At 39.6% G+C, this 13,808-nt stretch overlaps 1 protein-coding gene across 1 annotated transcript; it reads left to right on the top strand.

Moving 5' to 3' along the window:
- The first annotated feature begins 1,651 nt into the window (after positions 1–1,651).
- Positions 1,652–9,808, top strand: LOC133564572 (T-cell surface glycoprotein CD3 delta chain-like). The gene is made up of 6 exons (XM_061918953.1): positions 1,652–1,800; positions 1,894–1,914; positions 1,995–2,186; positions 8,690–8,833; positions 8,918–8,985; positions 9,067–9,808. The coding sequence occupies exons 1-6, from the start codon at positions 1,749–1,751 to the stop codon at positions 9,112–9,114; spliced, it is 525 nt and encodes a 174-aa protein (XP_061774937.1). The 5' UTR covers positions 1,652–1,748; the 3' UTR covers positions 9,115–9,808.
- Positions 9,809–13,808: the final 4,000 nt, after the last annotated feature.

Here is a 13,808-nt window from a genome sequence, read left to right as displayed (position 1 = left end):
TCTGATTAAGATTAATTTTAGAATTTTGATGACAGATTTTAAATAGGTTAAAATCCAATCAGCACTTTGCTATATTTCTAACAAAGACAAATTATTATCTCTTCTGGATTTTCCAGAACAAAAATGTTAAAATAAATTCAAAAGACTTTGAAATAAGATTTAAATTTGATTCTACAGATTTTCTAGATTTGCCAGAATATTTTTTGGGAATTTTAATAAAAAATTTGAAGAAATATTTCACAAATATTATTTGTCGAAAAAACAGAAGTTAAAATGAAGAATTAAATTAAAATGTATTTATTATTCTTTACAATTAAAAAAAATAAATTACTTTAACATTGATTTAAATTGTCAGGAAAGAAGAGGAAGGAATTTAAAAGGTAAAAAAGGTATATGTTTTTAAAAATCCTAGAATTATTCTTAAGGTTGTATTTTTTCTCTAAAATTGTCTTTCTAAAAGTTATGAGAAGCACTTTAAAAAAAATAAATGAATTTATCAGAAATCTGCGTTCAAAGGACTCCGGCTTATTAGTGATTCCCAAAGCCCAAAAAAAGTCTGCGGGCTATAGAGCATTTTCCGTTCGGGCTCCAGTACTCTGGAATACCCTCCCGGTAACAGTTCGCGATGCCACCTCAGTAGAAGCATTTAAATCTCACCTTAAAACTCATTTGTATACTCTAGCCTTTAAATAGACTCCCTTTTTAGACCAGTTGATCTGCCGTTTCTTTTCTTTTTCTTCTATGTCCCACTCTCCCGTGTGGAGGGGGTCCGGTCCGATCCGGTGGCCATGTACTGCTCGCCTGTGTATCGGCTGGGGACATCTCTGCGCTGCTGGTCCGCCTACGCTTGGGATGGTTTCCTGCTGGCTCCGCTGTGAACGGGACTCTCGCTGCTGTGTCTTGGATCCTCTTTGGACTGGACTCTCGCGACTGTGTTGTATCCATTGTGGATTGAACTTTCACAGTATCATGTTAGACCCGCTCGACATCCATTGCTTTCCTCCTCTCTAAGGTTCTCATAGTCATCATTGTCACTGACGTCCCACTGGGTCATTATTGTCACCAATGTCCCACTGGGTGTGAGTTTTCCTTGCCCTTATGTGGGCCTACCGAGGATGTCGTGGTGGTTTGTGCAGCCCTTTGAGACACTAGTGATTTAGGGCTATATAAGTAAACATTGATTGATTGATTGATTTAAACAAGTGAAGACCAAGTCTTTAAAATATTTTCTTGGATTTTCAAATTCTATTTGTATTTTGTCTCTCTTAGAATTAAAATGTCGAGCGAAGCGAAACTTAAAAAATAGAGGCAGCTCACTGGTAGGTGCGGCTATTTGAGCTATTTTTAGAACAGGCCAGCGGGCTACTCATCTGGTCCTTACGGGCTACCTGGTGCCCGTGGGCACCACGTTGATGACCCCTGGTTCTAGAACATGTTTTGCTTTATTCATTATTGACGTGTTTCTTGCTACTTTATGTTGTATATTTTTTACATGAGATTTCCAGTTCAATTTATCATCACTGTGAAAGCAATGCAAATATTCGCCAGTGTTTTGATGTGAATTTACAATGATTTTTTTTTTTTTTTTCAGTGCATTATTGTTGATCTGGCTTTTTACTGCTAAGCTGGGTGAAAACGCAAATTTTGGATTGGAACCAAACCGAGTAAACAGATGACACGTTTCCTGTCGTCGACTTGCTGGCAGCACTGCCAGCATCTCACTCTGTCAGCCGCACAACGCTCTCACAATGAAATGCAACACTTTTCTCTCTTCTCTGCCGCTGCTTTGGGCGCTGACTGGTAAGTCTGTCATGACACTTTTGCATTCAATGTTTTTTCTTTTTTCATAGTAACGTTTTTATGATAAATATGTCTTTCCAAATCCTCCCACAGAGATTGTCTGGTGCAATGAAGGTAAATCCGAATTTGTCCATTTCTGACGTGATGAAAAATATTCTGTTTTGATTTCACTTTATGATTTTATCCGGACACAGACGTTAAAGTGGAAGTTGGGTCGGGCAAGTTCACCATTACTTGTAACGGGAAGAATGAAGTTGTATCGCCGACTGGAAAGTCTGTGGCCTACCCTTTAAAAATCAAAGATGAGAACTCCGGGGAGTACAAATGTGCGCCAGGAAATGATGGACAGAACCCGAACGGCACAAGTATCTTTGTGAAGTTTCGATGTAAGTTCTGCACACAGCAGACCTCATTCACCACACTCCCTCAATTGAACTTGCAATTGAACAAAAGTTCAATTTTTATACAAACTGACTTTATAGGGGGAATTTTTTAGTTTATTCGTTTTTAAGATTTGGAAAGCCTGAATAAAATAATGGGGAAAAGAGCAATTAGCACAATACAGAATTCTGCCTAGACCAGGGGTCTGCAACCCAAAATGTTGAAAGAACCAAATATACCAAATATACAAAAAAAAGTCTGGTGTAAAGCCTTATATACTGTAAGTGTTATAATGAAGGCAACACATGATGTACGTGTCCATATTAGCGATATTAGCCTACTATCAAAGGCTGACACAAGTCTTTGTTGACAAAAAATGTTGTACCGGTATTTTAATTTTTATTCTACGCGTTTTTGGAACATTGGTGTCAGGTCTTGGGCGTGGATTAATTTTGCTTCTTCGACGCAGAGGGAATATAGGACGAGCCAGGCGTGAGTTCAGGTACATGATTAAATTTTTTTACACACTATAATACAAAAATAAATCAAACAAAGGGCACTCACAAGGAGGTATAATTCTAGGCTATGAAACACAAACAGGAAACAAAAACACTTGCTCGATGGCATGAATAACAATGAACTATAAACTAAAACAGCATGATGGCATGGCTATATACAAACGAAACAAAATCTTACGTGGCGTGGTCGACACAATAAGCAGCGTGGCAAGGCATGAAGGTTGGCAAGGCAAGGTAGGTAAAGCAGTATGCAGTCGCAAAATGCAAAGTTCCCAGACCGATTGACAGAAACTAAATGACTTAAATAGTAGCTGCGGTAATGAGAAACAGGTGCGGGACTGAGGGCAGGGGCGTGAGAAGGTGGGAACTAATGAGTAGCCATGGTGACAAAGAAAACAGGGAAGTGCAAACGCAAGAGCTGAATGTCCAAAAAACTAGACATAGCATGATCAAACATAAGACTTGCTTCACAGGCATGACAATTGGAAAACATTAGTAAATTGGAGGCTTCTCAAAGGGTTAGATAATTCCTGTAAATTACTGGCTTTTAATGGCCAAAGGTACAGATGTGTGTGTCCAAGATTAAGGAAGGTTGTCTTCTTCTAATGCAGACCTGGGCAGATTGAGAAGCCACGTAAAAGCTTCTCAATCTGGCCCGCCGGACATTCCCAAATATTTTTTTTTTTAGATCTTTAAGATGGAAAGTGTAGTCGTCATTATGATATGCAGTGATGTTTTCAAATTACCATAAATCTTGAACTATTAGGGCTGCGAATCTTTGGGTGTCCTACGATTCAGTTCAATATTGATTTTTGGGGTCACAATTCGATTCAAAATCGATTTTTTTTTCAATTCAACACGATTCTCGATTCAAAAACGATTTTTTTACCGATTTAAAAGGATTCTCTATTCATTCAATACAAAGGATTTCAGCAGGATCTACCCCAGTCTGCTGACATGCTAGCAGAGTAGTAGATTTTTGTAAAAAGCTTTTATAATTGTAAAGGACAATGTTTTATCAACTGATTGCAATAATGTAAATTTGTTTTAACTCTAAACGAACCAGAAATATGACTTAATTTATCTTTGTGAAAATATTGGACACAGTGGGTTGTCAAGCTTATGAGATGCGATGCAAGTGTAAGCCACTGTGACACTATTGTTCTTTTTTTGTATTTTTATAAATGTCTAATGATAATGTCAATGAGGGATTTTTAATCACTGCTATGCTCAAATCATAACTAATATTGATACTGTTGTTGATAATATTCATTTTTGTTTCACTAGTTTTGGTTGGTTCTGTCGCGTTTGTGTCGTCTCTCAATTGCTCTGTTTATTGCAGTTCTGAGTGTTGATGAGTCAGGTTTGGTTTTGGAATTGGATTGCATTGTTGTGGTATTCCTATGTATTGTTTTGTTGGATTGATTAAAAAAAAAAAAACGATTAAAAAAAAAAGAGAATCGATTCTGAATCGCACAACGTGAGAATCACGATTCAAATTCGAATCGATTTATTCCCACACCCTTATGAACTGTACAACATATTTCAATAGTTGGAATCTGCGCTTTTGCATGATATTTTAGTGACTAGTGTTGTCCTGATACCAATATTATTTTGATACTTTTTGGTACTTTTCAATTATTTTCTAAATAAAGGGGACCAGAAAAAATTGCATTATTGGCATTATTTTAACAAAAAATCTTAGGGTGTGGTGGACCGGTACTTTTCAGAGGCAGTATGGTACCGAATATGATTCATTAATGTCACGGTACTATACCCGTATACCGTACAACCCTATTAGTTACTATGGTAATCTACTATCACAGCAGGTCAGATGAGGCACCAAGCAGTGTGGGTGGGGAGCGTTTCCACAGAGTGTTTCCAGAGCGGCCAGGGACAGATGTGGAAGGAGATTTTTACAAGAAAGTTCTAAAGCTTAGTCATAAATCACCTACCTGTATATTACATTGTTGATGTTTTTTGTTTTTTTACCCTTCACGTTCATATTTCGCTGTGTTTGTTGCATTTGGCTTGATTGTAAAATATGTCGATTGAGAGGGGCGTGACGTTCATATATCTTCAATATTCAGGGTTTTATCGTTCATAGAAAAATGTTTAAATTCCATTCCGTTTTTAAGGCGGTCCGTCATAACATTTTTAGCGTTCAATCAGACTTTATTGTGAGGTTTTGTATTAGTTTTCCTAAAAATAGATATACCGGCCCCCAGACATTTAATTCTCTACATTTGGCCCCCGAGTCAAAATAATTGCCCAGACCTGTCCTAATGGATTTATTACAATCTTGACCTCTGTATGTATGATGAGATTATCGCAGATCTTCAAGATGCAAACTTTTGATCAAATTTGAATAATATGACATTGAGACTGATTTGGTGCATTTAAAGATTCCTTTTTTTTCTATAACTGAAAATATAAATGGGTATTTTTGTGGGTAGATTTTAAAATGTATCGTATTGTATTTTGGATGATGATGTATTTTTTAACTGTGGGTCACTGTCTATAAGCTGTGTGCTTCTAGGGATGACCTTTTTGCAGAACGGACTCTGATATCAACAATAGAAACAATAATGAAATACAAAACTATGTCTGTCTGTAAATAAATAAATTAAATAAAAAGCTGGGTAACGTTTGCTGTGGTCTGGAACAACATGGCACACAAACAATTATCAGAAATGCAGCCAATATTACATATAAAGTGTTATGAGACATGCAATAAATAATTAAATATCCATCCATCCATTTTCTACCGCTTATTCCCTTTTACAAAGAGGACATAAATAAAGGAAATTAAATGAGCTCAAATATACCTACAAATGAGGCATAATGATGCAATATGTACATACAGCTACCCTATTTAGCAAGTTTGCACTGATTAGCTTGCTGTCATGCATTGACCAAATATGTCTGATTAGCACTCTAACAAATCAATAACATCAACAAAGCTCACCTCTGTGCACTCACGCACAGCACAAAACGTTTGGTGGACAAAATGACACAAAGAAGACGTGGCATTAAACACGTCTTTCTGTGGCGGCATCGGAGAAAGAAGTACATGTAAACATAATATAAACAGTGAGATTTCAAACAATTACGAAGGTTTGTGTCATGTTTGTTCTTCTACAGAAACCATAGTAAAACAACAACATTTACATCTCCAGGGACTCACTAGGGCGGCGCTAAAGATAGAGCCGCGGGTTGTTGACCGCCGGCTTCGATTGAACTCTTGTTTCCTGTATAGAGGTGTCCCGATCCCAAACTAATATGAGATATCGGTCTGATATCAGCAAAAAACAAATAGGTTTACTTTAAAATCTCTGATTTAAGCGCTTTAATACAAGCAGTCTTGCAGTGCGTTTACTTGCCAATTAACACCTAGATATCCTCCAATAAGCACATTAGATCAGTCTTTTATTTTATTTTAGTCAATTCGTTTACAAAAGGTAAACATGGTAGGCTAGAGGATACTAGGAGCTAGCAGCTACACACCAGCTAAGCACACAATAGCATAGGAGCTGGAATAACTCAGCAGGCACAAGAGATTGATACAACGTTGATTATACATACATGTCCTTTAAAACTGCCTTTGAAACAACGTTGCAAAATAGTTGTATTTGTAAATTGAGACAACGTTTGGATCCTCGTTGTTGGTTGGGAAACGAACAAATTTCCACGTTCAAATCAACGTTGTCAAAAATCATGTTGTTTTAACGTTGTATTTGTGTTGTAAAATATTGGTTGTAAAATGACTAAAATTCCACGGTCAAATCCACGTTAGAACCCAACATTGATTAAACGTCAAAAAGCATGTTGTTCCAACTTTAGGTTGGAGTTGCTCAATGTCAGGACCTAATTCAACAAGTTCTCAACGTAGTTTTAATGTCTTGTGCCTGCTCGGAAAGTAAACAATGTTGCAGTCTAAAACAGTTTAAAATAATGGTAATTAAATATTACTTACACATACCAAGTGTCCAAGGCAGAGGTCTGTTAATAGTATCTGCATCATTTAGCGCAGTGGTTCTCAAATTGGGGTACGCGTATCCCTGGGGGTACTTGAAGGTATGCCAAGGGGTACTTGAGATTTTTTTTAAATATTCTAAAAATAGCAACAATTAAAAAATCCTTTATAAATATATTTATTGAATAATACTTCAACAAAATATGAATGTAAGTTTATAAACTGTGAAAAGAAATGCAACAATGCAATATTCAGTGTTGACAGCTAGATTTTTTGTGGACATGTTCCATAAATATTGCTGTTAAAGATTTCCATTTTTGTGAAGAAGATTAAGTTGATGAATCCAGATGGATCTTTATTACAATCCCCAAAGAGGGCACTTTAAGTTGATGATTACTTCTATGTGTAGAAATATGTATTTATAATTGAATCACTTGTTTATTTTGTATATCATTTTTTCCAAATAGTTCAAGAAAGACCACTACAAATAAGCAATATTTTGCACTGTTACACAATTTAATAAATCAGAAACTGATGACATAGTGCTGTCTTTTACTTCTTTATCTCCTTTTTTCAACCAAAAATGCTTTGCTCTGATTAGGGGGTACTTGAATTAAGAACATGTTCACAGGGGGTACATCACTGAAAAAAGGTTGAGAACCACTGATTAATGGACCTAAATTTGGTATGGTATATTTACTTGTACTTGTGTTAAGTATCGTAGAAAAAACATTACCACTCCACTTCATCTTAAACAAAGCATACGTCAATTCCAGACAGTTGATATTAAATAGATTCGAGTTTTTAATAGCTCCCATTGTTCTGTTTGAGATATTTCACTTGATCAGGCCTTTTCTAACATTCTGCAGCATTGTGTCGATCTCTTAAGTGGCGCTCAAACGCGCACGTCAACAGTTGAATCAGAACTCGTTAGAGATGTCCGTTAATAATGGACTGCCAATATTATCGGCCGATAAATGCTTTAAAATGTAATATCGGAAATGATCGGTTTCAAAAAGTAAAATTTATGACTTTTTAAAACGCCGCTGTACGGAGTGGTACATGGACGTAGGGAGAAGTACAGAGCAGTTGCGTCTACCATTCATACTTGCCAACCCTCCTGACTTTCCTCGGACACTCCTGAATTTCAGTGCCCCTCCCAAAAATCTCCCGGGGCAACCATTCTCCCGAATTTCTCCCGATATCCACCCAGCAAATGCAGTGCCTCAAAGGCACTGCATTCGCATGTCGGCCCAGACACATAATATCTACGGCTTTTCACACACACAAGTGAATGCAAGCATACTTGGTCAACAGCCATACAGGTCACACTGAGGGTGGCCGTATAAACAACTTTAACACTGTTACAAATACGCGCCACACTGTGAACCCACACCAAACAAGAATGACAAACACATTTCGGGAGAACATCCGCACCGTAACACAACAGAACAAATACTCAGAACCCCTTGCAGCACTAACTCTTCCGGACGCTACAATATACAACCCTGCTACACCACCCCCCCCTTCCCACCTCAACCTCCTCATGCTCTCTCAGGGAGAGCATGTCCCAAATTCCAAGCTGTTGTTTTGAAGCATGTTTTAAAAAAAGAATGCACTTTGTGACTTCAATAATAAATATGGCAGTGCCATGTTGGCATTTTTTTCCATAACTTGAGTTTATTTATTTTGGAAAACCTTGTTACATTGTTTAATGCATCCAGCGGGGCATCACAACAAATTTAGGCATAACAATGTGTTAATTCCATGACTGTATATATCGGTTGATATCGGAATCGGTAATTAAGAGTCGGACAATATCGGGATATCGGCAAAAAAGCCATTATCGGACACCTCTAGAACTCATGTTTGTTTTTTGTGTAAAGTGGAGGTACCAACGTACAAACACAACGACTCAAGAAAGGATTTAGTGAGTGAGGCTCAGTGTTATAATGTACCACTGCACGTATTCAGAGCACATTGTCACAATATTTGTCTTTGTGTTTGTCCCCAGCCTGCGACAACTGCGTGGAGCTCGACACGGTCTCCCTAGCAGGTCTAGCTCTTGGAGATTTGATGGCTACCATCGTGCTCGGCGTGGCTGTGTACCATGTTGCATCCCAGACTCACAATGGCCTCGTCTCCACTCAACACAAAAGTAAATACATAAGACCTTTTTATTTCAAATATATTTACATTCCTGGACTCCTTAGGTGTACATGATTATTACTTCTCCCTGCAGGGTCTGATAGGAAACACCTCCTTCCAATGGAGGAAAGAACCAGAGTCCAAAATGATGATTATCAGGAGGTAAACAGGCGCTAAAATGTCAAAACAAAGCTCTCATTTTGAAAAGGAATAACTAATGGTGCTTTTCTGTTCCTCCCACAGCTTCAAGGTGGCAATAAAGAAATATACAACACACTCACGGGCAAATGATTGCCCAATTAAAAAATATACATGAAGTTGGCATAAACCAGTGGTCAGCAATTGAAATGAAATGAAATTGAAATAATACATCTCTATCACAAGAAGATGCGTTTATATATATATATATATATACATTTTAGGGTAGCCCATCATACCTCCAAAACGTAATGTTTTACAGACTTTTAACAATGATGTCAACATGTCCAAAACGTATTTATAAGGCCGTGCCCTAGAAGGGGAGTTGTCCACATATGCGGTCCTCTCCAAGGTTTCTCATAGTCATCATTGTCACCGACGTCTCACTGGGTGTGAGTTTTCCTTGCCCTTATGTTGGATTTACCGAGGATGTCGTTGTGGTTTGTGCAGCCCTTTGAGACACTAGGGATTTAGGGCTATATAAATAATCATTGATTGATTTATTGATGCCAGATTTAAGCACTCATAATGACCGTGCCATGTGGACGTATAAAATGTACACTCATGCTTATGTCATCATAAATGTGCAGCATTATCTCATGTATTTGCTACGTATGTGAACCTTATCGGTTTTTGTTACTTTTCAGGCTTCTGTTTGACCAAAATGTGCATGAAATCTGGTGATGTGACCCTTTCTGATGGGTCGTATTTTTTTCTTACCGAAATGTGTAATTTGTTTACATATTTTGCGTGAATTTTCAATAAACTCAATATATACGTTGCCATGTATTGTATCACAGGAAAAGTTTTTACTTAGAAGCAATTTTCATTCTTCTGCTTATACTTAGGAGCCCTTGTCTTCATAATAATGCCAAAGAAAATCCCGCCACAGATAGATTTGGTTCGACTTGTTTGTCCTCGCTCTCAAACACATAATGACGGGACTTTGTTGTTATCTTCAGCTTGTTCGTCCTCGCTCTCAAACACATAATGACGGGACTTTGTTGTTATCTTCAGCGAGTGTTCACACCTGTTCATGCAAAGCAAAAGCCATGTATCAACAACACCCAGAAACGCTTCGCTGGGATGGACTGATGCAAAGTAGAAAAGTAGGGGCCGGAGTATCTGGAGGGAACCCACGCAGTCACGGGGAGAACATGCAAACTCCACACAGAAAGATCCCGAGCCTGGGATTGAACCCAGGACTACTCAGGACCTTCGTATTGTGAAGCAGACGCACTAACCCCTGTTACACCGTGCTGCCCTTTTTTTCCACATTCACACACACATTCACCCACTGGTGGCGGAAGCTGCCATGCAAGACCATAACCACGACCCATCAGGAGCAAGGGTGAAGTGTCTTGCTCAAGGAAACAACAGACGTGACTAGGTTGGTAGAAGGTTGGGATTGAACCAGGAGCCCTCAGGTTCCTTGCATGGCCACTCTCCCAACCGCATGCAGCTGAGATAGGCTACAGCACCCCCGCGACACCGAAAAGGACAAACGGTAGGAAATGGATGGATGGGTTTCAAAGTGGCAGCATGGTAGAAAAAAAGGGGTTAGTGCTTGTGCCTCACAATACGAAGATCCTGAGTTCAATCCCGGGCTCGGGATATTTTGTGTGGTGTTTGAATGTTCTCCCCGTGCATGCGTGGGTTCCCTTCCGGGTACTCCGGCTTCCTCCTACCTCCAAAGACATGCACTTGGGGATTATAATTTAAGAGGAGAACTACTTTTTAAGATCCAATATTGTAGAACAACGCAGAAACGAATGAGTATAACAATAGCAGGGGTTAAAATATGGAACTGTTTAAAGGAAGAAATAAAACACAGCACCAACATAAACCAGTTTAAAAAGCTTTTTAAATCATTTATCATTAGTAAATATAAGAAAGAAGAACAAACATTGTTTTAGAAAGACAATAATATATAATATGTATATAAATACAATTTATCATTTCATAATTATACATATAGGTTTTATTAAAATGTATATATCACCACTTTATATATATATATATATATATATATATAAAAGTGTACAAATGTATATGTTCGATTTAAATGTTAAACTGTGTATATGAGACGTGTGCTACATATATGTTGCTTATATATTGTTTAAAAAAAAGTAATATAAGTGAAGCATGTTTTAGATTTTATATATTTTGAACCTTGTTCTTGTTGTGATGGGGTAGGTTTATATAAGCGTTACTTCAACCTACACCCTTTCGGCTCAATCATTGCTCAAATGAGTGTTTTTTTTTTCTTTTCTTGTTGTTGTTCTTTGTTTTATGTGAAGATTGCCGAAATAAAATACATTGATTGATTGATTGATTGATAGGTTGATTGGCAACTCTAAATTGGCCCTAGTGTGTGAATGTGAGTGTGAAGTATGTCTATCTGTGTTGGCCCTACGATGAGGTGGCGGCTTGACCGGGGACTAGCGGTAGAAAATGGATGGATGGATAACTTAATAGAAAGTGGGGCTATAAAAGGCATCGATGCCAGGTGGAAGCGAAAACTGACGTCAGATACCACTTGGAGCACCTGTCAGCCAAATCGTTTTGCGACGGAGCCACTTCATGGAACAAATCCTTATTTTTGACCGTTTTGTGGATTCATCATTGGCCTGTGCAGAATTGGGACGAACAGAAACACTTACCAGCAGGACTTGAATTGGATGTACGGTACCGTGAATAGGCTTCGGCTTCCAACATTTTATCATGACGTAGTAGGTAGAAAAGCCGTGCCAGAAACCTGAGGGTTCCATCCAAATCGCTGCCGTTGTGTCCTTGGGCAGGACACTTCACCCTTGCCCCCAGTGCCACTCACACTGGTGAATGATGAATGATGGGTGGTGGTTGGAGGGGCCGTAGGCGCAAACTGGCAACCACGCTTCCGTCAGTCTACCCCAGGGCAGTTGTGGCTACAAATCTATCTTACCACCACCAGGTGTGAATGAATGATGGGTTCTCACTTCTCTGTGAAGCGCTTTGAGGGTCAAGAAAAGCGCTATAAAATTAAATCCATGTGTTTGCTATGCAGGATTAATTTGTGGGAAATTAAAAATAAGCCTGATCGTGTTGTGGCGAATGGTCATATATGTCTTGTGTTTATTTATTATTTAACTTGTTCCCAGCTGAAGATCAGGTCCCACCCGTGACTCCTTAATTTGCGTAGTGGCAACGACACCCGCAGAATTTTTTATGAATTGTAGCACTTCCCGGGATCCCCCGGGAAGAGCTAGACGAAGTGGCAGGGGAGAGGGAAGTCTGGGTTTCCCTGCTTAGGCTGTTGCCCCCGCGACCTGACCTCGGATAAGCAGAAGAAGATGGATGGATGGATGGAATTGTAGCACAGGGGTTAGTGCATGTCCCCCACAAAACAAAGGTCCTGAGTAGTCCTGAGCTCAATCCCGGACTCTGGATCTTTCTGTGTGGAGTTTGCATGTTCCCCCCGTGACTGCGTGGGTTCCCTCCGGGTACTCCGGCTTCCTGCCACCTCCAAAGACATGCACCTGGGGATAGGCTGATTGGCAACACTAAATTGGCCCTAGTGAAGTGAAGTGAACTATATTTATATTGCGCTTTTCTCGAGTGACTCAAAGCGCTTTACATAGTGAAACCCAATATCTAAGTTACATTTAAACCAGTGTGGGTAGCACTGGGAGCAGGTGGGTAAAGTGTCTTGCCCAAGGACACAACGGCAGTGACTAGGACGGCGGAAGCGGGAATCGAACCTGCAACCCTCAAGTTGCTGGCACGGCCACTCTACCAACCGAGCTATACCGCCCCCCTAGTGTGTGAATGTAGTCCGTCTATCTGTGTTGGCCCTGCGAGGAAGTGGCGACTTGTCCAGGGTGTACCCGCCTTCCGCCCGAATGCAGCTGAGATAGACTCCAGCACCCCCTGGGGTCCCAAAAGGGACAAGGAATAGAAAATGGATGGATGGATGAACTAAACATATCTCTGGACCAGTGGCGATTGACTGCAAGGGAAGCTCAGCTTCCCCTAAAATGTCAAAAAATAAGAAGTGATTAAATATATAGTGTTGTGTGTACATGTTATTGACTAAATATGCGCTAGAACGCGCTCTTTCGTTCAAAATCAGCTTCTTATGACTGGTAACGACGCGGTTTCCTCTCTCTCATTCCCGCAGCTTCACAGTGTTTTAAACAAGGTAGATACTGGCCATCCACAGAGTTCATACACTGCAGTGAAACAAAACCAGACGAGTCATTGGATAAACGCCGGGCTTTGTATCAGTGGACGCTAAGCGTCTCTGGGGGTCTATAGGGCAGTGGTCCGGCCTCGGCTGGCCAGGACGCTCAACTTCTGCATGATAATTGGATGATCTGTCTAAGGCTGATTCCCTGTTTGATTGACAGCGAATTTAGCAATCTTGTGTTGTAAACTTCTGTTGGAGCATTTTTCCATATTTAATCTGTTGTTCTGAGTTGAACCGTTGACTTTTCTGATCCTCTTAGCGACATTTTCTTTGTTAAAAATGACTGGCGACAAACAGAGCTTCTATTTCTGGTGTTTTTTTGTGTTTGGAGACTGACTTCTTTCATTGGGGCGGTTTAGCTCGGTTGGTAGAGCGGCCGTGCCAGCAACTTGAGGGTTGCAGGTTCGATTCCCGCTTCCGCCATCCTAGTCATTGCCGTTGTGTCCTTGGGCAAGACACTTTACCCACTTGCTCCCAGTGCCACCCACACTGGTTTGAATGTAACTTAGATATTGGGTTTCACTATGTAAAGCGCTTTGAGTCACTAGAGAAAAAGCGC

Source organism: Nerophis ophidion, linkage group LG13 (assembly GCF_033978795.1).
Source record: "Nerophis ophidion isolate RoL-2023_Sa linkage group LG13, RoL_Noph_v1.0, whole genome shotgun sequence".
Classification (NCBI taxonomy): domain Eukaryota; kingdom Metazoa; phylum Chordata; class Actinopteri; order Syngnathiformes; family Syngnathidae; genus Nerophis; species Nerophis ophidion.
Note: the sequence above shows the minus strand (reverse complement) of the source record. Positions and strands in the feature narration are given on the sequence as shown.